We start from the raw sequence: 25,198 nt of genomic DNA, 5'->3' as shown, positions 1-25,198 counted from the left end.
TAATGTTGTACATAGGCTGTAAAACAATGCTTTAGGAGATGAAAGTGAAAGTAAAGTAAACGTGAACAGTTACATTCAGGGATGGACTGGCCATCGGGAGGGTCGGGAGTTTTCCCGGTGGGCCGCTCTGTATGTGGGCTGCTGAGAGAGTGAAAAATAAATTCTGTTTTAAATATTCCTGAATAATAATCCTGAAGTGTGCATTGGCCCACCACAGTATCCTCACTGCATGTCCATTGGCCAATCACAGAAATGTCCCTCCCCCAGGATAAACCGTAATCACAACCACCGGTACAAAAACTATGAACGAGTGCGAGATAGGCGTAAAGGAGGTGCAGAAAAAGCCCGTGATAAAAAACAGAAAAAGTAAACACTATCTTGTCCTCTATAACACAGAAAGGAAAATGCAGGTGTTCAGGACATGTTTAGAGTGATTATGTGCATAGCTCACTTGGTTAATTTCCCTTGTCAACATATTAAAGTATTTACACTTGCGATTCATTTCTTTGCACTAATTTGGAACAAACGTGAATCACGTGTGAATAAAAGTGCGAAAAAAGCATATTTACCAGTGTTGAAGGTTTAATGAAAGAAAGGTTTAATTTTATTCCTTGCGGTTTAATGAGACAGGATGGGGAAATCCAATAGAACCATTTAAGAAATTGTAAGTTTTATGTGTGTGATAGATGGATAGAACTATTAATCCCAAAGGAAAGTGTTGGAAATATATATATATATATATATATATTTGTTTGTAGTTATTTTTTATTATTTTAATTTTTATTATAGTGAGTTATTAACTTTAGTGGTAAGATATATGAAAACTATTAATATCAATCATCTAACATTTGATTAGGGGGTGATATGTGTGGCACGATGTGCTTGTAGTGGGCTGGTCAAGAACAAAGTCCAGGGCTGAATTTTGTTCCCAGTCCAGCCCTGGTTACATTGTAAAAACTGGTCTGGTTGTGTCGCTGTCCTGAAAAGAATACATGGCATATTGCATTTAAAAGATTCAGGTGATCCTCAAACTAGTTTAGAATATGTATTTTTTTATATAGTAGTAAGTAAACACTCAGTCTTGAACACCCCTGCCCTTCAGTCTTCCCTGCTTAAAACAACTCAACTCAGATAAAAGCTTGGTACTGATCTGGTCAGTTGAAGTGTGTTGGCACACAGAAAATAGTGCAGTACATTTCAGGTTCAGGGATCAGACCCCAAACTGACCTAAGATTAAAATGACGATTTACGTAGTTTAATTTAAGAACAGTAATCATGCTATTAATGTAACATTAGTGCTGCCTGCATTCTAGCACCAAGTGAGGCGAAGATGCTCCAAGGAAAACAGTGAGCACAGAAAACATCAGAGTTTTTTCTATTATATTCAGCAAGCAGGGCAGAGACTAAATGTTTGCAAGACAACATTCATGTCAGTGTATCAGCTGACAAACAGTCGCTTACAGGTATGTTAGACTATATAAGCTTTATATTGTTAATTTAATGTTCCTATTAGTAACAATAGAAAATTATATAGATATTATGTTCCTAGTTTATTGTTTGGACAGGTTATTCAGGAAAAGTTGCACAAATGTGAGTTAGGGCAAAATGAAGGACTTGAGTCAGACCAGGCTACTGAGGCTAGGTTTCCTTTAGAAGATGGACGAGGCAAACATAAGAATAGGTAATGCACCTTTTACTTGTTATTGTGAGTGTTATAATAAGTGAGTGTATACATTGTAGTGTGCAAAAAAACTGGCACAGATGCAAAAGTGGGCTTGTGGTTAAGGAACGAGCCTTGCGTCCTGAAGGTCCCCGGTTCGATTCCCGGTCCCGCCGATGATACGGCTGAAGTGCCCTTGGGGAAGGCACCTAACCCCTACTGTTCCCCAGGCGCTGTGGACAGGCCTGCCCACCGCTCTGGGCACGTGTGCTCACTTCACTAGTGTATGTTTATATGTGTGTGTGTGTGTTTCACTGCACAGATGGGTTAAATGCTGGGGTCAAATTCCTCTGTGTGTAAGCACAGTAGGCAAATAGATCACGATCGATCACTTTAAAATACATAGGCTGGTGGTGGCTGCATAATGGTATTGGGTTTGTTTAGCTGGCACCCTGGTACATCTACGAACATCTCTAACAGGTGAACACTATGTGTGCCTTTCTGATGAGTTACATCTGTTCATGTCCTGCATTCATTCATATGGGTCTGGCCTTTCCCTAAAAGGACAATGCGCCGACAAGCACATGTAGAACGGCAAATTATGGTTAGAGGAACACTCATCTGAGTTTGGGGTTTTGCCATTCCCACCTAAGTGATACTATGCAACGTGCTGTGGTGCAGAATTGTGGACCATTCTGCAGAACGTATGGTGTTCGTTGCCTACAGTCTATTTCCACAAGCTCGTGGAGTCCATGCCCTGTGGGAGACCTCCCAAGTATTAGACTGGTGTACCAGTTTTTTTTTGCTACTTCAGTGTGTATACTGAGTTGCCAGGTTATTATGTACACATTCCTTCTACGCTCTCTGGCCATTTTATCAGATATTATTGGAGTTGGGTTTAGCTCCACCAATAACAACTCACCTTGCTGATGTACAGTTATAGCATGCAGCCCATTTGTTAATGTGTAGCCATCATCAAGCCCTCCATCAGAAACATAGACATTTAAAAAGATAATAAATGTTCTGTCTAAATGTTCTGCCATATTTAATTTTTTATGTCTTAGTTTTTCTCCAAATGCTAAACTCAGTAAGTAAATAGAAATGCTCTAAGATTTTCTGAAAATTGTCATGTCTCCTCTGTGTTTTGGCCAGGAGTGTTCAAACTTATGCATACAACTAAAATTCTAAAATCATCCTGAACCTAATGCATGTGTATCATATTGACCTTTAGGCCACATCGGATACAGTCTACAGTAAAACAAAGCATCAGTGAGCACATATTGTCTTTTCCAAGGCAGCAGAACCACTATTCGAGACTTAGGGGTGATGTTGAAAGGGAATATTTAAGTCCTGATCTGAATTTACTACATATGTACAAATTGTATAAAGAGAAGAATTCCTTGTCTCCAGCTAAATTCTGGATGTATTGTGACATTTTCAAGCAGCAGAACCTTACATTTGGCCAACCCAGAAGTGACACATGTTCAAGATGTGATGCTTTTTTTATGAAATTGTCAACTGTGTCATCCGAAGAGGAAAGGAAAAAAGTGTTAACTGAAAGTGAGCTACACCATCGGAAAGCTGAGAAAGCCTACACCCAACTTCAGGCTGATACAGAGTGGGCTAAAGTAAACAGTAATTGCCATGTAATTTGTATTGATCTACAAGGTGTCATTTACACACCCAATCTGACCCATTCCAACATCTACTACCAGAGGCAGTTGGCAAATTGCAACTTGTGTATTCAAGAACTTGGGACAGAAGAACCAGCAACCATGTGTGTGTGGCATGAGGGGATTGCACACAGAGGATCTGTTGAAGTTGCTAGCTGTGTTTATAAGTGGGTTCAGACAAATTTTACTCAACTGCCCATATCCAAGGAGCGTAAGCTTGTCGTATATAGCGACAGGTGTTGTGGCCAAAACAACAACTGGAGGATGCTCAATTTAATGTCAATGCTCATATCACGGCATTACTTTACTCAGATTGAACAGAAGTTCATGGTCTCTGGGCATTCTTTTCTTCCATGTGATCGTGCCTTCTCTGTAATTGAAAGAAGACGCAAAGTGTCTACAATTTATACACCCTCTGATGTTACTGAGATAATCAAACAATCAAGACCACAAAACCCATTCAAAGTCATTGAGATGAAGTGTGATGATTTCAGGCTGCTACCAGACTCTGTCCCTAAACGAACCACTGGACTACAGATCACCTCAGTGATGTGGTTCAAACTGACAGGTATCTGATAATGTAACTATGTGTTTCTATGTGTATACTTCTGCCTTTAGAACATGTTTCATGCACAACATTAGCATTATTACACATAGTAATACTTTTTTTATATATTATATATGTTATAATAAATATACAATGTTATAATACTATATAATATACCATTGTATATTATATTAACTTAATATCATGCACTACCACATAGTACAGTATATTAGCATACCCCTGTATACATACCCACTATATTATATTTATTTATATTATATTTCTACTATTATATCACACTACAATAGTTTATATATTAGTTTATACTATTACTGTAACTATATCTATGCCTATTACATTATGCAGCACCTTACACCTTACTACTGTCCACCACTTATTTGCACTGCTATTTACTTTTCTGCATACTTGCACTATTTTGATTATCAGTCAAGTTTTTTGCTATGTGGATTTGCTACTGGATGCCTTGAGTTTCCCTCTGGGATTAATAAAGTATCTATCTATCTATCTATCTATCTATCTATCTATCTATCTATCTATCTATCTATCTGTCTGTCTATCTGTCTGTCTGTCTGTCTGTCTGTCTGTCTGTCTGTCTGTCTGTCTGTCTGTCTGTCTGTCTGTCTGTCTGAGTCTACTTACTGTATATTCATTTGCAATATGCATTTCAGCTGATGATCCCTGGAATGTGCATACCAGACAGAGCCATAGTCAGTATGAAGGGTGGAAGACATGGGCAGTCACTAAATCCAAACGAGGAGCTAGGCCTCAAGCACCAGTTTTCAGCAGACACTATCCAAGGGCATATGAGAGTTCATTGCCAATCAAGAATGAGAAGCACCAGGACCTTATGACAATGCTGGACTACTTACCAACTTCTGCTCGATCTTTTTATGAATCTCTGGAATGTGAATAATAATCAGATTGATCTAAATTTTACTTAATATTACATTGTTTAATATTAGTTATGTTTCATGGGGGTTTTAGTGGGGGTGTTTTATGTATTGTTTATGTAATGTAAAAATCCTAAATTAAATATAGATTATATGGAGTTCTATTAAAAAGTTAATCATCTACAGAAATCACACTTAAAACTGACTGTATATGCATTATATGTCATATATAAAAGATTAATGGTTAATTAAATGCAAAGAATAAAGGTTAGAACTAATATATTTGTTAATGTCACATATACTGTTTTTCCATGAATTGATTTTGGCAGTGGAGATAAACTGTTCTTCCACATTCTATAAAATATAAAGCATTATTATAAGTGTTATTTCTAATCACCTTCATGAATGAATAAATGGAAGTCTGCATAAAGCACATTTTAGTTTTTTAATGTAAAAAAAAGTTGTCCACAGGGAAAAAAAAAGAAAAAAGTAGATTTCTCCCAAACAGGACAAATGGTTGATATATGGTTTTTCGTTGGAAGGGCTCATTTAAACCTTGTCATTTCTGTCTGAACTGTAGGTCTAGGAACCTGCTGGCCTGGCCTTTGACCTCCCTGTTGGTTACAGGTTACAGTTACTCAGGTTGAAGATAAAAAAAAAGACACTTCAAATTACATGTATAAAGCCTAAACCTGCTATTATTCTCCCTGGAGCTTTGTTCAGCACTGACTGTGTTCCCATGTCTCTCACATGATGCAAGTAGAGATACTAGGTGTCTTGCAGAGCGCAAAACTTCAGCATGACTATCCTGTCAAGGAAAAAAAAAAAAATTTTTTTTTTTTTTTAACAATTGTACCATCAATTTAATAATAAATGGAGTACTAAATATTCTTCTATTTTTCTTGCCCCTTAAATCAGCCTATCCAAAACATGGAACATGACTCAGTGAGTCTATGGTTTATCAGCTGGCAGATTTATAAAAAAAAAAAAATAAATAAAAAAAAAAATTAAGCGCATACTCAATTTTTATTTTATGTAAGTGACATTTTTATTTGATTAATTTGAATATTTTAATATGAACATTTTATAGTAACGAATCTGATAAGCACCAAACCACAACAGGTTTGAATGAACTACAGGAGTTAAATTACAGAAGTACATGATGCACTAAACACCAAGATCACTTCAAATCGTAAATTAATATTTATGACCGAACTGAATTTCAAAATCACAAACAATGGGCAACCAATCTCATTTAATTAAAAGGATCATAGTTGGACCCTCATTAACATAATATTGCACACTGAAACCTTAAATCACATGAGGCTATTACTGTGTGAACATGCATTAAATGTTTCTGTACTATGTGAAATGTGGGCAATCCGTAGTAGCCTGTTTATATAACTTGAAGGCAGGATTCTGCAGTAAAATCTTCTTCTTCTTCTTCTTTCGGCTTTTTCCCTTTTTCAGGGGTCGCCACAGCGAGTCATCCTCATGGTCGCTCATGGATTTGGCACAATTTTTACGCCGGATGCCCTTCCTGACGCAACCCTCCCTAATTTATCCGGGCTTGGGACCGGCACTACAATGCACAAGTGCATCTAGCGGCTAGGTATCTATAGGACAATTCAGTGTTTCCAATTAACCTGGTGGCATGTTTTTGGACTGTGGGAGGAAACCGGAGTACCCGGGGGAAACCCACGCGGACACGGGGAGAACATGCAAACTCCGCACAGAAAGGACCCGGACCGCCCCACCTGGGGATCGAACCCAGGACCTTCTTGTTGTGAGGCGACAGTGCTACCCACTAAGCCACAAAATATATCATTTTAATTTAGGACTGTCAATTTGGTTCCTCTCTTGCTGGACAGGTTTGCTTTTGGCCCAAGTTAACAGGTTAAAGAAGAAATCCTGCTTCATGGATTAATCCCTGATGGCATAGTATATGGAAGTTGTCTTTATTCTGAGGGGATGTATGTGTCAATAAAGCTGGTGGTAGACACTGTGTGTGTGTGTCCACACCCACCCACCCACCCACCCACACCCACCCACCCACCCACCCACCCACCCACACCCACACACACCCCCACACCCCCACCCACACACACACACCCACACACACCCACCCACACACACCCACCCACACACACACACACAAAATGATAATATTCAAATGTCTGATATGGTGTCACGTGTCATTTTATACTTTACGTTAACATGCGACCGTACCGATGATGCTAACGCGCTAAACGATGCTTCGTCCTGTGTTCGTTATGAACACGAATTCTAACATCAAATTAGCCAAGTACAAACGACCACTGAAAAAAATAAACCCTAGTACTTAATGTGAGGTTTAATAAGGATGAGAAAGAATAAACTACTTACTGGAAAGGCTCGGTTGGTCTGCTCCTCAGCCATAGCTCTCCATGTGCTCCTCCATCAGCATATATACACTCCGTGATCAAAGTGACCTTAGAGGTGTTTTGTTATTGGCCAGGTGCACGTTCGATTACATCTGCGCTTGTTTGCTCTTCCCGAGTACCCCGGATGTTTACTTGAATTTTCACTACCTGAAATTTCACGACCTGAATTTCCATGACCTGAATTTTTATCACCTGAATTATTTTTTACCTGAAATTTTGGTCATCTGATTTTTTTTTTACCCGAAATTCCAAGACCTGAATTTCAAATACCAAAAATTTAGCAGGTAAAATTTTCAATAACACCAAATTTCACACACTTTTTTTCCAAAAACATGATTTCTGGTTCAAGTTCTGGTGACACTGATTTAACTCCATAGACTGCTTTAATGCTGTTGGACTGCTTTAATGTCGTTGAACGGCTGAACGTCGGCTGTTTTTCATGAGGACGTTTGGGCGCTTCTCCATGCAATTTTGGGGGATTTTAAAACACACTAGCAGACTGGATCAATCTGGCAACCGCGTTGAAATGCCGACTGGAACATTTGCAGCCGCATTTGAGGTGAGAGCTTCTACGTAGTTCCTTCTAACACTTTACATGCTCATAAAGGAGATCATTTTCACATCTGTCTGATTGCTGTTTGTTCCTTGCTTACTTGCAGCATCAATTTGTGCAATTTGAATGATTTTTGGATGTTCATAGGCTTGAGAGGTCACACTACAATTAGCCTATACTATACAATCAGACTGTGTGAGAACTAAACGTCCCACAATGAGCTTTATACGTTGCTCTGTAGTAGTTATTGATCTGGTGTTGTTCAGTTTTTGCCCTCCATAATGCCAGGTGATGACGGGCTCTCTCTCTCTCTCCTCCATCTCACACTGAAGAGTCGTAAGCTGGGAACAATGGCCATATGGTGACTGCCTCGGCCTAAGTGAATATGGTCATGTAGTTATTTTTATTACTCCAGTAAATATATTTATGACATTTGGTAATGTGAAAAAAGAAAACATATAGCATATAGTGAGTAATATAAATGTATACTTTTCATTGATTTATATTATGGGGGGAAAGGGCCAGATTATTTTGTTTTCAGTGGCAGAAATAAATTTGTTACCACAGCAAAAACAGATTTGATTTCAAAGTGGCAGGGTCATTGGCAAGTTTTCAAGCATGCCACTCATCATTTATGACCACTGACTTCAGACATCAGCAGTAGTTGGACATGTTCTGTAATGTGGTGAATCGTACATGTCACGGAGTGTCACTAGTACAACCTGTAGCGCTTATGAAGCTTTTCTCCCTCCTGCTCTTTTTAGACGCTCACTTGGTTTGTCCCCGCAGATGAACGTCGCAGTTAAGCAACAGCGTCAACCAACGATGAACCGAGATCATTTTCACATCTGTCTGATTGCTGTTTGTTCCTGGCTTACTTGCAGAATCAATTCGTGCAGTTTGAATGGTTGTTGGATGTTTATTGGCTGAAAACGAGACGAAAGAAGCTCGGACATCAGGCGAACATCCAGTGGAAAACTTGGCGGCATGACAAAGGAAATGTTCTCCGGGCTGAAATGGCAGCACACACCGCATCCAGGATCATCCAGCTGTGCATCTCTCTGTACATGCAGATGCTGGACCTGCAGTGCAGGTAAGTACGAGTTTATAGTTGTGCGCCTGATTCAACTCTTTGTTTTTCTTGAAAGACATTCTCCACCTCATTTACTGTGTGTAATGTTCTATAGGTGTTGTTCACTCGTACACCTGACATGCCATACATGCTTCTTATGAACTCCACATGACATTTCAAACATTTATAGATGTGTAGGTTATTATATATATATATATATATATATATATATATATATATATATATATATATATATATATATATATAGTCATTTAGTTCTTTATTTGTAGTAGGATTATGTGACAATCCAGCATCAGATCTCTGTGGTGTAACGTTAACACGTTTACTCTCCGAGTAAAAGCTCCAGGTTCAAGTCCTGACGGGGAAAGAGCTGGTTTACCTAAGAGATTGTTGTTTCACTTAAAAGTCATGCACATGAACAAACTAACTCCTACATGCATACACACACACACACACACACACTTAGACTGACACGTAACTACACACACACACACACACACACACACACACACACACACACACACACACACACACACACACACACACACACACACACACACACACACACACACACACACACACACACACACACACACACACACACACACACACACACACACACAAACATATACACATACACTCACACGCTTAACTGCACACATACTTTACACTGAACAAATTACTCACATTATATATATACTGTATATACACAAACACACACAAACTTACATGCACATACACTAACGCACGCATGCACACACACACATAAACACACACAAACACACACAAACACACACTTGCACTATGCATATTTATACACACACACACACTCACAAACCCCCATGGTTACACATGCACAAATTAATACTCGACTCTCACATGCATACATGCTTTTACACACACTTAGACTGTGACACGTAACTACTTGCGAGCACACACACACACACACACACACACACACAAACTTACATGCACATACACTACCACGCACACACACGCGTGCACACACAAGAAATCCACACACATAAACACACACTTGCATGCATGCATAGTCATATACACACAAACACACACACACAAACACACACACACACACGAGAGTCGAGTCAGGAGAAGCTTTATTATCATTTCAGCTCTACACAAGAAGATGTTGAAAGGAAACAACGTTCCTCCAGGACCAAGGTGCAACATAGAACACAAAGTACAAGACAGTTCAGTCCACAGTGCAGATAGACACCAGTACAATAAATACACACAGACGTTTCTAATCTACAGAGTATTGAAGGGAGACACGACCATCCATGTACTGATGATCATGAGCTTCCTGCGTCATCAGTGAGCTCACAAACATTGTGGACACCGTTTATTTATTTTAAACTACAGTTTATTTAGGCATTTGATTGTTGCTTCATTTCCAGAACAATTGGACACCCGGTCGAGCTGTGGCGTGTTGTTGCAATGCTGGAGAGCTCCAGGGGCCTCGATAGTTCCATCACACCCTCCGATACGGTGTCAGCTTCTCCACTGAGTGAGGGTTCCATAACCAAGGGCCACAGCATCCGCTGGTTTTCTGCCATCATCGACAATGGGCACTAACTGGTAACACACGATCCCAGAGGGTTGCAGCAGTGTCACACCAGTCCGGCAAATTTGAGCCCATATTCACCAGCGCTCTCACCCAGCTGCCGTCTACTGTGCACGCCAAGTGATGTAAGGGTTAAGGGCATCCATGGTGAGGGCATCTTCACTGGTCGTCCCAGTTGTTGTTTCATTGCTTTCTAGGAGATGCCAGCATGCCTGGCCTTTGGTGGGGGCCAACAAGCCTTGAGGAGATCCCCAGGTGGGTAGAGGGGGCTGTGGCACCCCTGGAGGTCAGCTGTTTCAGGCTGGGTTGTTGGTGGAGGGCAATTTTTCTTGGTAGGGTTCTTCAGGTGAGTAGAGGATGGCTGGGGCTCCCCTGGAAGTTGACTGGGGGTCTGGTGAGTGGAGTTGAAGAGATGCTGGAGCTGGAGGTCCTCTAACAATGCCCTCATTCTCCCGACAGAGAAAGAGAAGATCTGTGCCGGGCTGGACGGCACCACTTCATGACATCATCATCTTGATGCCGTCTATAATTTTCAGCACATTTTCAAAGACTGTGAAGTCAAAGGGTCTCTGTCCTAGTAGGAACTCATGAAGGCTTCCTCCCTGGTTCTCCTGGATCATGATGATGATCCTGCAGATTAGTAGAAGGAAATGTACATGCTCTCAGAGGAAGAAAGCATAGAGGCTCTCACCCAGGATCTCATGAATTATGAGGATCATCTTGCTCATAATTATTAAAATTATTACAGCCGTTCTGAGGTCGATGGAACCCTCGTGTATGACGTAGAGACTCTCCACCATAACCTCATGAATCAGAGGGAGGATCATGATGACCTTCAGCACAAAATTTACCACCACTCTGGGGTTCTGGGGTCGATCATACCCCCTCGTGGGAAGGTGTTTTGGGTGTTGTTTCCTCTGTTCTCCTGGTTCATGTTGAAGATCCTGTTCCAAGTGTTCCAACGATGAAGTGAAATGCTCTTCTTCTACCAGAGCTTTAGCTACTAGATTTTCATAGATCAGCTTTCAGCACACCAACCTCTGAAGCCACTTACAGTGGTGCTATGTTTGGTACCTGCTCTCCTGTATAGACATCATCTCCACATTAATAGTTCAAACACAAAGCTCTGCCGTTGGCATTGGGCCAATCCTCCTTGGGTAGGTAGAAGATGGTTGGGACCCCCCTGGTGGTCAGCTGGGGGTCTAGTGATTGAGGTTTTTGGCATTGGGCCAATTCTCTTTGAGTGGGTAGAAGATGGTTGGGACCCCCCCTGGTGGTCAGCTGGGGGTCTGGTGATTGAGGTTTTTGGCATTGGGCCAATTCTCTTTGAGTGGGTAGAAGATGACTGGGACCTCTCTGGAGTTCCAGCTTAGAGCATGGCTGAGGCTCTCCTGGAACTTGGCTTGGTCTCTGGTGGAAGGGAGCTTTTGGCAGGGAACAAATCCTCTTTGGTAGGAGGTATGGAGCAGGAGGACAGGGTGAGAAAATGGTCTCCACCTGCTTCTGTCTCCTCCAGCACCTGTATGAACGTCATGAAGCAGCAGAGCTTCGGGGCGGGGCCCTTTTACAAATGCTTCAAGTGGCAGTCATGAGGCCGACACTCAGACACACACACACATACACAAGAGAGTCGAGTCAGGAGAAGCTTTAGTATCATTTCAGCTCTACACAAGATGTTGAAAGGAAACAACGTTCCTCCAGGACCAAGGTGCAACATAGAACACAAAGTACAAGACAGTTCAGTCCACAGTGCAGATAGACACCACTACAATAAATACACACAGACGTTTCTAATCTACAGAGTAACGAAGGGAGACACGACCATCCATGTACTGATGATCATGAGCTTCCTGCATCATCAGTGAGCTCACAAACATTGTGGACACTGTTGATTTATTTTAAACTACAGTTTATTTAGTCATTTGATTGTTGCTTCATTTCCAGAACACTTGGACACCCGGTCGAGCTGTGGCGTGTTGTTGCATTGCTGAAGAGCTCCAGGGGCCTCGATAGTTCCATCACACCCTCCGACACGGTGTCAGCTTCTCCACTGAGTGAGGATTCCATAACCAAGTCGTTGGCAGGGGGCAATTCTTCTTGGTAGGGTTCTCCTGGTGAGTAGAGGATAGCTGGGGCTCCCCTGGAAGTTGACTGGGAGTCTGGTGAGTGGAGTTGAAGAGATGCTGGAGCTGGAGGTCCTCGTTCTCCCGACAGAGAAAGAGAAGATCTGTGCCAGGCTGGACGGCACCACTTCATGACATCATCATCCTGATGCCGTCTATAATATTCAACACATTTTCAAAGACTGAATTCGAAGGGTCTCTGTCCTAGTAGGAACTCATGAAGGCTTCCTCCCTGGTTCTCCTGGATCATGATGATGATCCTGCAGATTAGTAGAAGGAAATGTACATGCTCTCGGAGGAAGAAAGCATAGAGGCTCTCACCCAGGATCTCATGAATTATGAGGATCATCTTGCTCATAATTATTAAAATTATTACAGCCGTTCTGAGGTCGATGGAACCCTCATGTATGATGTAGAGACTCTCCACCATAACCTCACGAATCAGAGGGAGGCTCATAATGACCTTCAGCACAAAATTTACCACCACTCTGGGGTCGATCATACCCCCTTGTGGGAAGGTGTATTGGGTGTTGTTTCCTCTGTTCTCCTGGTTCATGTTGAAGATCCTGTTCCAAGTGTTCCAACGATGAAGTGAAATGCTCTTCTTCTACCAGAGCTTTAGCTACTAGATTTTCGTAGATCAGCTTCCAGCACACCAACCTCTGAAGCCACTTACAGTGGTGCTACGTTTGGTGCCTGCTCTCCTGTATAGACATCATCTCCACATTAATAGTTCAAACACAAAGCTCTGCCATTGGCATTGGGCCAATCCTCCTTGGGTAGGTAGAGGATGGTTGAGGCTCCCCTGGAACTTGGCTGGTGTATGGTAAAAGGGAGCCTTCGACAGTGAACAAATCTTCTTTGGGTTGGTAGAGGATGGCTGGGACCCCCCTGGTGGTCAGCTGGGGGTCTGGTGATTGAGGTTTTTGGCATTGGGCCAATTCTCTTTGAGTGGGTAGAAGATGGTTGGGACCCCCCCTGGTTGTCAGCTGGGGGTCTGGTGATTGAGGTTTTTGGCATTGGGCCAATTCTCTTTGAGTGGGTAGAAGATGGCTGGGACCCCCCTGGAGGTCCAGCTTAGAGGATGGCTGAGGCTCCCCTGGAACTTGGCTTGGTCTCTCGTGGAAAGGAGCCTTTGGCAGGGAACAAATCCTCTTTGGTAGGAGGTATGGAGCAGGAGGACAGGGTGAGAGAATGTTCTCCACCTTCTTCTGTCTCCATCAGCACCTGTATGAACATCATGAAGCAGCAGAGCTTCGGGGCGGGGCCTTTTTACAAATGCTTCAAATGCCAGTCACGCTGAAGTGCCGACACTGAGGCCGACACCAGGACACAAACATTGTGGACACAGTTTATTTAGTCATTTGATTGTTGCTCCATTGGCGGCTCTTTGTCGTTCTGATGCGTGTTGTTGCATTGCTGGAGAGTTCCACCACACCCTCTCACACCGTGTCAGCATCTCCAGTGTTAAGTGGTAACACTCAAACCCACAGGGTTGAAGCTGTGTCACACCAGTCTGAAGGGTTTGATTCTGCAGATTTGTAGAAAAGAAATTAAATCCTCGTGGGTAGCAAAGCACAGAGCTCCTCACCCAAGATCTCATAAATCATGATGATGATCCTTCAGATTTGTAGAAGAGAAATTATATCCTCGTGGGTAGCAAAGCACAGAGCTCCTCACCCAAGATCTCATGAATCATGATGATGATCCTGCAGATTTGTAGAAGACAAATTATATCCTCGTAGGGAGCAAAGCAAAGAGCTCCTCACCCAAGATCTCATGAATCATCATGATGATCCTGCAGATTTGTAGAAGGGAAATTATATCCTCGTGGGTAGCAAAGCACAGAGCTCCTCACCCAAGATCTCATGGATCATCATGATGATCCTGCAGATTTGTAGAAGGGAAATTATATCCTCGTGGGTAGCAAAGCACAGAGCTCCTCACCCAAGATCTCGTGAATCATGATGATGATCCTGCAGATTTGTAAAAGGAAAATTAAATATTTGTGGGTAGCAAAACACAGAGCTCCTCACCCAAGATCTCATGAATCATGATGATGATCCTGCAGATTTGTAGAAGAGAAATTATATCCTCGTAGGGAGCAAAGCACAGAGCTCCTCACCCAAGATCTCATGAATCATGATGATAATCCTGCAGATTTGTAGAAGAGAAATTATATCCTCGTAGGGAGCAAAGCACAGAGCTCCTCACCCAAGATCTCATGAATCATGATGATGATGATCCTGCAGATTTGTAGAAGAGAAATTATATCCTCGTAGGGAGCAAAGCAAAGAGCTCCTCACCCAAGATCTCATGAATCATGATGATGATCCTGCAGATTTGTAGAAGACAAATTATATCCTCGTAGGGAGCAAAGCACAGAGCTCCTCACCCAAGATTTTGTGGATCATGACTATGATCCCACAGATTTGTAGAAGAGAAATTATATCCTCGTGGGTAGTAAAGCACAGAGCTCCTCACCCAAGATCTCATGAATCATGATGATGATCCTGCAGATTTGTAGAAGAGAAATTATATCCTCATGGGTAGCAAAGCATAGAGCTCCTCACCCAAGATCTCATGAATCATGATGATGATCCTGTAGATTTGTAGAAGAGAAATTATATCCTCGTGGGTAGCAAAGCACAGAGCTCCTCACCCAAGATCTCATGAATCATCATGATGATCCTGCAGATTTGTAGAAGAGAAATTATTTCTTCGTGGGTAGCAAAGCACAGAGCTCCTCACCCAAGATCTCATGAATCATCATGATGATCCTGCAGATTTGTAGAAGGGAAATTAATTATTTGTGGGTAGCAAAACACAGAGCTCCTCACCCAAGATCTCATGAATCATGATGATGATCCTGCAGATTTGTAGAAGAGAAATTATATCCTCGTAGGGAGCAAAGCACAGAGCTCCTCACCCAAGATCTCATGAATCATGATGATGATGATCCTGCAGATTTGTAGAAGAGAAATTATATCCTCGTAGGGAGCAAAGCAAAGAGCTCCTCACCCAAGATCTCATGAATCATGATGATGATCCTGCAGATTTGTAGAAGACAAATTATATCCTCGTAGGGAGCAAAGCACAGAGCTCCTCACCCAAGATCTCATGAATCATGATGATGATCCTGCAGATTTGTAGAAGAGAAATTATAACCTCGTGGGGCAGCAAAGCACAGAGCTCCTCACCCAAGATCTCATGAATCATGATGATGATCCTGCAGATTTGTAGAAGATAAATTATATTCTCGTGGGTAGCAAAGCACAGAGCTCCTCACCCAAGATTTTGTGGATCATGATTATGATCCCACAGATTTGTAGAAGAGAAATTATATCCTCGTGGGTAGTAAAGCACAGAGCTCCTCACCCAAGATCTCATGAATCATGATGATGATCCTGCAGATTTGTAGAAGAGAAATTATATCCTCGTAGGGAGCAAAGCACAGAGCTCCTCACCCAAGATCTCATGAATCATGATGATGATGATCCTGCAGATTTGTAGAAGAGAAATTATATCCTCGTAGGGAGCAAAGCAAAGAGCTCCTCACCCAAGATCTCATGAATCATGATGATGATCCTGCAGATTTGTAGAAGACAAATTATATCCTCGTAGGGAGCAAAGCACAGAGCTCCTCACCCAAGATCTCATGAATCATGATGATGATCCTGCAGATTTGTAGAAGAGAAATTATAACCTCGTGGGGCAGCAAAGCACAGAGCTCCTCACCCAAGATCTCATGAATCATGATGATGATCCTGCAGATTTGTAGAAGATAAATTATATTCTCGTGGGTAGCAAAGCATAGAGCTCCTCACCCAAGATTTTGTGGATCATGATTATGATCCCACAGATTTGTAGAAGAGAAATTATATCCTCGTGGGTAGTAAAGCACAGAGCTCCTCACCCAAGATCTCATGAATCATGATGATGATCCTGCAGATTTGTAGAAGAGAAATTATATCCTCATGGGTAGCAAAGCATAGAGCTCCTCACCCAAGATCTCGTGAATCATGATGATGATCCTGCAGATTTGTAGAAAAGAAATTATATCCTCATGGGTAGCAAAGCACAGAGCTCCTCACCCAAGATCTCATGAATCATGATGATGATCCTGCAGATTTGTAGAAGATAAATTATATTCTCGTGGGTAGCAAAGCATAGAGCTCCTCACCCAAGATTTTGTGGATCATGATTATGATCCCACAGATTTGTAGAAGAGAAATTATATCCTCGTGGGTAGTAAAGCACAGAGCTCCTCACCCAAGATCTCATGAATCATGATGATGATCCTGCAGATTTGTAGAAGAGAAATTATATCCTCGTGGGTAGCAAAGCACAGAGCTCCTCAGCCAAGACTTCATGTCGGCTTCTCCACTGAGTGAGGGTTCTGTAATCAAGGGCCATGGATAATGGTTTGCTGTCGCCATCAACTTTGGGTAGAGTATGGCTGGGTCTCCCCTGGTGGTCAGCTGGACGTCTGGTCAGTGGGGTTTTTGGCATTGGGTTAATCCTACTTGAGCGGGTAGAAGATGGCTTGGACTCCCCTGCAGGTCAGCTCTGGGTCAACTTGTGGTCAGCTGGGGGTCCAGTGAGTGGGGTTTTTGGCATTATGCCAGTCCTAATTGGGTGGGTAGAGGATCGCTTTGACTCCCCTGGTGGTCAGCTGTTGGTCAATTGGGGGTAAGCTGGGGGTCAATTGGGGGTCCGGTGAATAGGATTTTTGGGGTTGAGTCAATCCTCTGGGTGGGTAAAGGATGGTTGGGACTCCCAGGAAGGTCAACTGGGGCTCAGGTGAGTGGGCTTTTTGGCATTGGGCCAATCCTCCTTGAGTGGGTAGATGATGGCTGAGGCTCCCCTGGAACTTGGCTAGTTCACTGATGAAAGGAACCCTTTAAAGGAAACAAGTCCTCTTTGGGAGGGTAGAAGATTGATGAGGCTTCCATAAAAGTCACCTGGGGGTCAGAAATATATTCTGGTACCATCCATCCATCATCTATCTTATCATCTATCATCTCTTCATATTTATTCATTAGAAATGGATGTTTTTTACTTTGTTCTGTTCGTGACAGGACAGGTCGTTACAGGTTACCCCTCTATTCTGGTATTTTCACATCATGGGATATTTTTAATAATAATCTGGAACTAGAGATGTGCATTTCCTGAAGAAAATGTGAGTGTGATTGCAGTGCAGCACGTGAGCAGGTGCGCATATACCCATGCTTTATCCAAGTCAGGGTGTCATCAGTGGGCTGTAGGATATAAAGTTGGAACGGCGTTGATATCTTGAACTCTCAAAAAAATGAATGGAAGTGAATGGGGTTAAAAAAAATTGGTGTGGCAGGTGAGCATGGGTTTGAAAAAAACGCTACAAAGGCGGGCGTGGCGAAGGGATTGAAAAGCTTCATACAAGCTCGCGTCACACCAACTGGCCGACGAAAAATAATATGACTAACAGGAAACAATAGTGTGATTGCTATTGCGCAATCACAGTAATTACTCTATCAGCTGTAGGGATGTTTTGTTGTGGAATTATTACGTAGGTGGAAGAAAAACCTGCAGATCTGGTTCTTCAGGTCTGGATATTCTCACGCTAGTATCTGTTATTCAGATAGAAAACAAAGAGCAAATAGTTCTCACACAAAAACCAAAAGCTCATGTGGGATCACCTGCATTACTCATGCAAGAGAATCTGACACAAATCAAACACACACACACACACGCAGTTTAACATGTTCTGTTTATTTAAAACATTCTACAGCCTTCCTGATCTGAGCTTCTTTTTGTTAAATACAAAATAAACTGGATTTAAAATCACTGCTGTCAGTTTCAACAGCATTTTATGTTCTGTCCAAACTCCTGAGATGAACATTTAAATTTAAGACATAAAACTGAGGCCCTTTTTACTTAAGTACGAGTGAAGTTACTAGTCTAAAAATCTACTCAAGTAAATAGTAACTAATTTAAAATGTACTCAGAGTAAACGTTACTGAGTTACCTTTTTTAATAGCGGGGGGGGGGGGGGGGGGGGGCTCCTGTGTAATGCAAACAGGACAGGTGGATTAATCTCACAATAGTTGTTTTTAATTTAAATATAACAGAAAAATCATGTTGATACAACATTTAAAACATTTAGGGATGTGTAATGTGTCAATTTAGTCCCATAAAACTTTTTAAACTGTAGAAGCACTGAAGTTGGCATTGATTGTGGATTCTATACATCAGTCTTTTTTTCATCACCAACAAATACCAAACAACATCCCACTGCAGATCTCAGAACTCAACACAAGTCGAGGTTACAAGTGTTGTGACTTTCACTAAAAGACCCAAAAAAATCTTCAAGATGTTAAATATTGAAACATCAAACTCCAAACATGTTAAAGTTTACCCTTCCCTCCCTCCTCTATACCTAGATTACAGCTCCTTTATTGTTAATTGTTAATATAAAACATACTTAAGTAAAAGTAAAATTACTTGTTGTAAAATCTACTTTTACAAGAAAAAAATTACAAGTACACAAAAAAATACTCGATTACAGTAATGCGAGTAAATGTCATTCGTTACTTTCCACCTCTGCTTTTGTTCCATATAGTGTATAAACATTATATACAAAGAATGGAGAGGACTGTAATTTTTATCGTAGCTACACTTCAACTGTGAGAGACAGAATCTAAAAAAAATCCAGATAATCACACTGTATGATTTTTAAATAATTAATTTGCATTTTATTGCATTAAATAAGTATTTGATACAATGGAAAAACAGAAGTGAATATTTGGTACAGAAACCTTGGGTTCAGGTCTGGAGACTGGCTAGGCCACTCCAGGACCTTGAGATGCTTCTTACGGAGCCACTCCTTCGTTGCCCTGGCTGTGTGTTTCGGGTCATTGTCATGATGGAAGACCCAGCCACGACCCATTTTTAATGCTCTTACTGAGGGAAGGAGGTTGTTGGCCAAAATTAAGGGAAATAAGTAGGGATGCATTGATACCATTTTTTCCCAACCGAGTACAAGTACATGTATTTTTGTACTCGCCGATACCGATACCTATTTAGAATGATGCAATCTGGAGCACTATGGAATAGTGCAGTTTTTAGTGTAAAATAGTGCAGTGGAACAGTTTCTTGGGTTGCCATCACTAATTGTAAAAAAAAAAAAAAAAAAAAAAAAAAAAAACACTGCACAGACATCATTGAGAAAGCTTCTGACAAGCTAACGTAAACGTTCATTAATAAACGCACGTAATTAACGTTGTGCACATCATACATGCGATGTGATTCTGCTGATTGAAATATTTACTTTAAAAAGATAATACAGTCCGATCCCATCTGAGCCGATTCTATCAGCACATACAGTGTATCACAAAAGTGAGTACACCCCTTACATTTCTGCAGATATTGAAGTATATCTTTTCATGGGACAACACTGACAAAATGACACTTTGACACAATGAAAAGTAGTCTGTGTGCAGCTTATATAACAGTGTAAATTTATTCTTCCCTCAAAATAACTCAATATACAGCCATTAATGTCTAAACCACCGGCAACAAAAGTGAGTACACCCCTAAGAGACTACACCCCTAAATGTCCAAATTGAGCACTGCTTGTCATTTTCCCTCCAAAATGTCATGTGATTTGTTAGTGTTACTAGGTCTCAGGTGTGCATAGGGAGCAGGTGTGTTCAATTTAGTAGTACAGCTCTCACACTCTCTCATACTGGTCACTGAAAGTTCCAACATGGCACCTCATGGCAAAGAACTCTCTGAGGATCTTAAAAGACGAATTGTTGCGCTACATGAAGATGGCCAAGGCTACAAGAAGATTGCCAACACCCTGAAACTGAGCTGCAGCACAGTGGCCAAGATCATCCAGCGTTTTAAAAGAGCAGGGTCCACTCAGAACAGACCTCGCGTTGGTCGTCCAAAGAAGCTGAGTGCACGTGCTCAGCGTCACATCCAACTGCTGTCTTCGAAAGATAGGCGCAGGAGTGCTGTCAGCATTGCTGCAGAGATTGAAAAGGTGGGGGGTCAGCCTGTCAGTGCTCAGACCATACGCCGCACACTACATCGAATTGGTCTGCATGGCTGTCACCCCAGAAGGAAGCCTCTTCTGAAGTCTCTACACAAGAAAGCCCGCAAACAGTTTGCTGAAGACATGTCAACAAAGGACATGGATTACTGGAACCATGTCCTATGGTCTGATGAGACCAAGATTAATTTGTTTGGTTCAGATGGTCTCAAGCATGTGTGGCGGCAATCAGGTGAGGAGTACAAAGATAAGTGTGTCATGCCTACAGTCAAGCATGGTGGTGGGAATGCCATGGTCTGGGGCTGCATGAGTGCAGCAGGTGTTGGGGAGTTACATTTCATTGAGGGACACATGAACTCCAATATGTACTGTGAAATACTGAAGCAGAGCATGATCCCCTCCCTCCGGAAACTGGGTCGCAGGGCAGTGTTCCAGCATGATAATGACCCCAAACACACCTCTAAGACGACCACTGCTTTATTGAAGAGGCTGAGGGTAAAGGTGATGGACTGGCCAAGCATGTCTCCAGACCTAAACCCAATCGAACATTTTTGGGGCATCCTCAAGCGGAAGGTGGAGGAGTGCAAAGTCTCGTATATCCGCCAGCTCCGTGATGTCGTCATGGAGGAGTGGAAAAGCATTCCAGTGGCAACCTGTGAAGCTCTGGTAAACTCCATGCCCAGGAGAGTTAAGGCAGTTCTGGGAAATAATGGTGGCCACACAAAATATTGACACTTCAGGAACTTTCACTAAGGGGTGTACTCACTTTTGTTGCCGGTGGTTTAGACATTAATGGCTGTATATTGAGTTATTTTGAGGGAAGAATAAATTTACACTGTTATATAAGCTGCACACAGACTACTTTTCATTGTGTCAAAGTGTCATTTTGTCAGTGTTGTCCCATGAAAAGATATACTTAAATATCTGCAGAAATGTGAGGGGTGTACTCACTTTTGTGATACACTGTACATTCGTGGTTCACCTCCGTAAATCGTAAACGACTCTGAGTCGGCTCCCGCTCTGTGGTAACAACCAGAATAATTAAGCCTGAGCTTTATAAGGTAAGCGAGTCACACAAAATGTTCTGTAGTATTTGGTGTCTATTTACAACCGCATCATTCATTATAACAGTAAACACGGAGAGATGACTGAGAAAAGAAACTTACGCTGTGCTTAAAATGAGTCGACTCCTGAATCACTTGTATCGACACTGTGAACAGAGTATTGAACACAAACACGTCCTATAACAGCGACCGCTGCTTTTGTAACCGGTTATCTTCACTGTTAGGTGTATTTTTAAGGTTTTTTTTTTTTTTGTCAAACGGAACGAAATAACATTAAATGTGCGTGTGAGCGTGGTCAGTGAGAATAATTCAATCTGTCTCCCGTGGGTGAAAAATGAATTGTTTTAGTTTTAGAAGTAAAAAAATCTCGTAATGTCACGCCCCCCCCATCCCCGGTCAGGCACTCGCGCCCCCCAGACAAGTACTCGAGCCCCACAGGTTGAAAACCCCTGCGTTAACGCAGCAACGTGCACTAGGCACAAGGTATCGGATGTTTAGTATTGGAGCCTCGTTTGCGAGTACGAGTAGGAGTTAATGAGCGCGGTATCGGGCTAATACCCGATACTAGTATTGGTACTCATGCATCTCTAGAAATAAGTATTTGATCCCCTACCAACCAGCAAGAATTCTGACCCCCACAGACCGGTTATGTGCCCATGAGGCACACAAATTAGTCCTGTCCCTGTATAAAAGACTCCTGTCACAGAATCAGTTTCTTCCATTCAAATCTCTCGACCACCATGGGCAAGACCAAAGAGCTATCAAAGGACGTCAGGGACGAGACTGCAGACCTGCACAAGGCTGGAATGGGCTACAAGACCATCAGCAAGAAGCTTGGTGAGAAAGAGACTGTTGGCGCGATAATTCAAAAATGGAAGAAATACAAGATCACAGTCAATCGCCCTTGCTCTGGAGCTCCATGCAAGATCTTACCTCGTGGGGTAAGAATGATTCTGAGAAAGGTGAGGTCAGCCCAGAATTACACGGGAGGAGCTTGTCAATGATCTCAAGGGAGCTGGGAGCACAGTCACCAAGAAAACCATTAGTAACACACTTCACCGTAATGGATTGAGATCCTGCAGTGCCCGAAAGTCCCTCTGCTCAAGAAGGCTCATGTACAGGCCCGTCTGAAGTTTGCCAATGAACACCTGAATGATTCAGAGAAAGCTTGGGAGAATGTGAGATGGTCAGATGAGACCAAAATTGAGCTCTTTGGCATCAACTCCACTTGCCGTGTTTGGAGGTAGAGAAATGCTGGATATGACCCCAAGAACACCATCCCCACTGTCCAACATGGAAATGGAAACATTCTGCTTTGGGGCTGTTTCTCTGCTAAGGGTACAGGAAGACTTCACGGCATTGAGGGACTGATGAATGGGGCCATGTACCGTAGAATCTTGAATGAGAACCTCCTGGCCTCAGCCAGAACACTGAAGATGGGTCGTGGATGGGTCTTCCAGCATGACAATGACCCAAAACATACGGCCAAGGCAACAAAGGACCGGCTTAAGAAGAAGCACATTAAGATCCTAGAGTGGCCTAGCCATTCTCCAGACCTTAATCCCCGAGAAGATCTGTGGAGGGAGCTCAAACTTCTAGTTTCCAAGCGACAGCCTCAAAACCTTCAGGATTTGGAGAGATTCTGTAAAGAGTAGTGGGCCAAAATCCCCCCTGAGATGTGCACAAACCTGGTGACCAACTACAAGAAACATCTGACCTCTGTGCTTGCCAGCAAGGGTTTCTCCACCAAGTACTAAGTCACGTTTTCCTAGGGGATCAAATACTTATTTCATCTAATCAAATACAAATTAATTTATAACCTTTATTTAATGTTTTTTTCTGGATTTTTTTGTTGATATTCTGTTAAAATAAACCTTTCATAAAATTATAGACTGTTCAAGTCTTTGTAAGGGGGTAAACTTACAAAATCAGCAGGGGATGAAATACTTATTTTCCCCACTGTATATACATACATACACGTTGACATTACAGAGCTGTATTAACAGAAGTTCTTGTGTATTAGCCAGTATACAAAACTTTTTGTAGTAAATAATATTTTAACCCTTTATGAGGAATCAGATCTTATATATAGCTACAAAAACATGGAATAAGAAACAAATAATTAGAACAGAACTGACAAGGGAAAGAAACAAAAATAGTTTTACGTATACAAATAGCTAAGTACATAAAAACGTAATAAATGCTCAACATATTCACTCAGTAATTACCTTTAAACTCAACTTTAAACTTTAAACAACCTTTACTGTACTTATTGAACTGCTAATAAAGCACAACACTAAAAAATAACCGAATACATTTTGTGTTGTTGTAATGTTAAGGTCGCAGAAGGTCGCACAGGTAGCACAGAATTATAGGCGTTCCCCGCAACGCGTCAAAAAGGAAGAGAAAAAGGAGAGAGAGAGAGAGCGAGAGAGCGAGAGAGCGGAGCTTACTGCTGATGAATGTGCGCAGTGTCGAATTCTAATATAATTCTAATATATTGAATCTTTTGAGCTGCAGCGTTTTTATTCGGTTCTTGTTGAATGAAATGTGAGTGATTTATGATTGGATGTTGGATGGAAGGAGGCTGCAGCTTTCAGAGGAGAATAAAAAGGTAAAAAATATTCACAACATTTATACAAATTTCTGATTAATATCAAACATTTACTGTATTTATCTTTATTAATCTTTATCTATCTTTATTTTTTGTGAAAAGTTCGATAAAAGTGAAAGTGAAAGTAAATTTCAGCATTACTGCCGCTTATTTTTACTAAAATAAACGAAAATAAAACACGTTTGACTTTAACCTGCTGCTGTGATTAGAAAATATTTCAGAATTGTTTGTATTTTTATTATAGAATTATTTTAAAACCAGAAACGCTTCACTGTCGGTAACATTCGCCATTCCGATCTATATAAATGGTTGAAAAAACACCTAACACCTACTTATTTTACGAATTCTTGCACAGATTTAAGTAGGCTACATACTACAACAATTATTTTATAATAATTTTAAGGTTAAATGTATTTATTTAAAGGAAGATTAAAATGAAACCGCTGATCAAGCGTCAACTTCAGCTAAAGCGTTACGGAGCGTCATAAAACTAAAACGTAGGAAACATTTCATCTGCACTTATTACAGAGAAATAAATCCATTAAAGTCTTATAATGTATTAATAGATTCATGTCAATCTATTTTTTATAAACACATATTATTGTATCTCACAACCTACAAACCTTGTTTTATAGATACTGTTTTTAAATGTCATTTATTTTAATTTAGAATTAAGATTAACAAATCCATGATATTTTGATATTGGAGACAAATAAATCTATTAAAGTAAAATACGATTTAATATAATAAACCCAAACTATTTTTAATATACACATATTAATGTCCCTCACATCCAACAAACCTTGTTTTTTTAAAAATACTTTTATTTTTAATTTATTTTAATTTATACTTAAGATCAATGAATACATTATGTGTTTATAAGAGATACATCTATTAAACTCTTACATGATTTA

At 41.3% G+C, this 25,198-nt stretch overlaps 1 protein-coding gene across 1 annotated transcript; it reads left to right on the top strand.

The window, feature by feature from the left end:
- The first annotated feature begins 3,053 nt into the window (after positions 1-3,053).
- On the top strand, positions 3,054-4,992 carry LOC134328780 (uncharacterized). The gene is made up of 2 exons (XM_063010005.1): positions 3,054-3,901; positions 4,570-4,992. Exons 1-2 carry the CDS (start codon positions 3,082-3,084, stop codon positions 4,812-4,814), a joined length of 1,065 nt encoding a protein of 354 aa, XP_062866075.1. The 5' UTR covers positions 3,054-3,081; the 3' UTR covers positions 4,815-4,992.
- Positions 4,993-25,198: the final 20,206 nt, after the last annotated feature.

This window comes from Trichomycterus rosablanca, chromosome 15 (assembly GCF_030014385.1).
Source record: "Trichomycterus rosablanca isolate fTriRos1 chromosome 15, fTriRos1.hap1, whole genome shotgun sequence".
NCBI lineage: Eukaryota > Metazoa > Chordata > Actinopteri > Siluriformes > Trichomycteridae > Trichomycterus > Trichomycterus rosablanca.
The sequence above is the reverse complement of the archived record's forward strand: the minus strand, read 5'-3'. Positions and strand labels throughout refer to the sequence as shown.

What these genes read in the sequence shown, in the direction of transcription:
- LOC134328780 (XM_063010005.1), top strand. Translation starts at nt 3,082, where the DNA reads ATGTATTGTGACATTTTCAAGCAGCAGAACCTTACATTTGGCCAACCC. An exon ending in GATGTGGTTCAAACTGACAG is followed by an intron (nt 3,902 to 4,569) that starts GTATCTGATAAT and finishes TATGCATTTCAG; the next exon opens with CTGATGATCCCTGGAATGTG.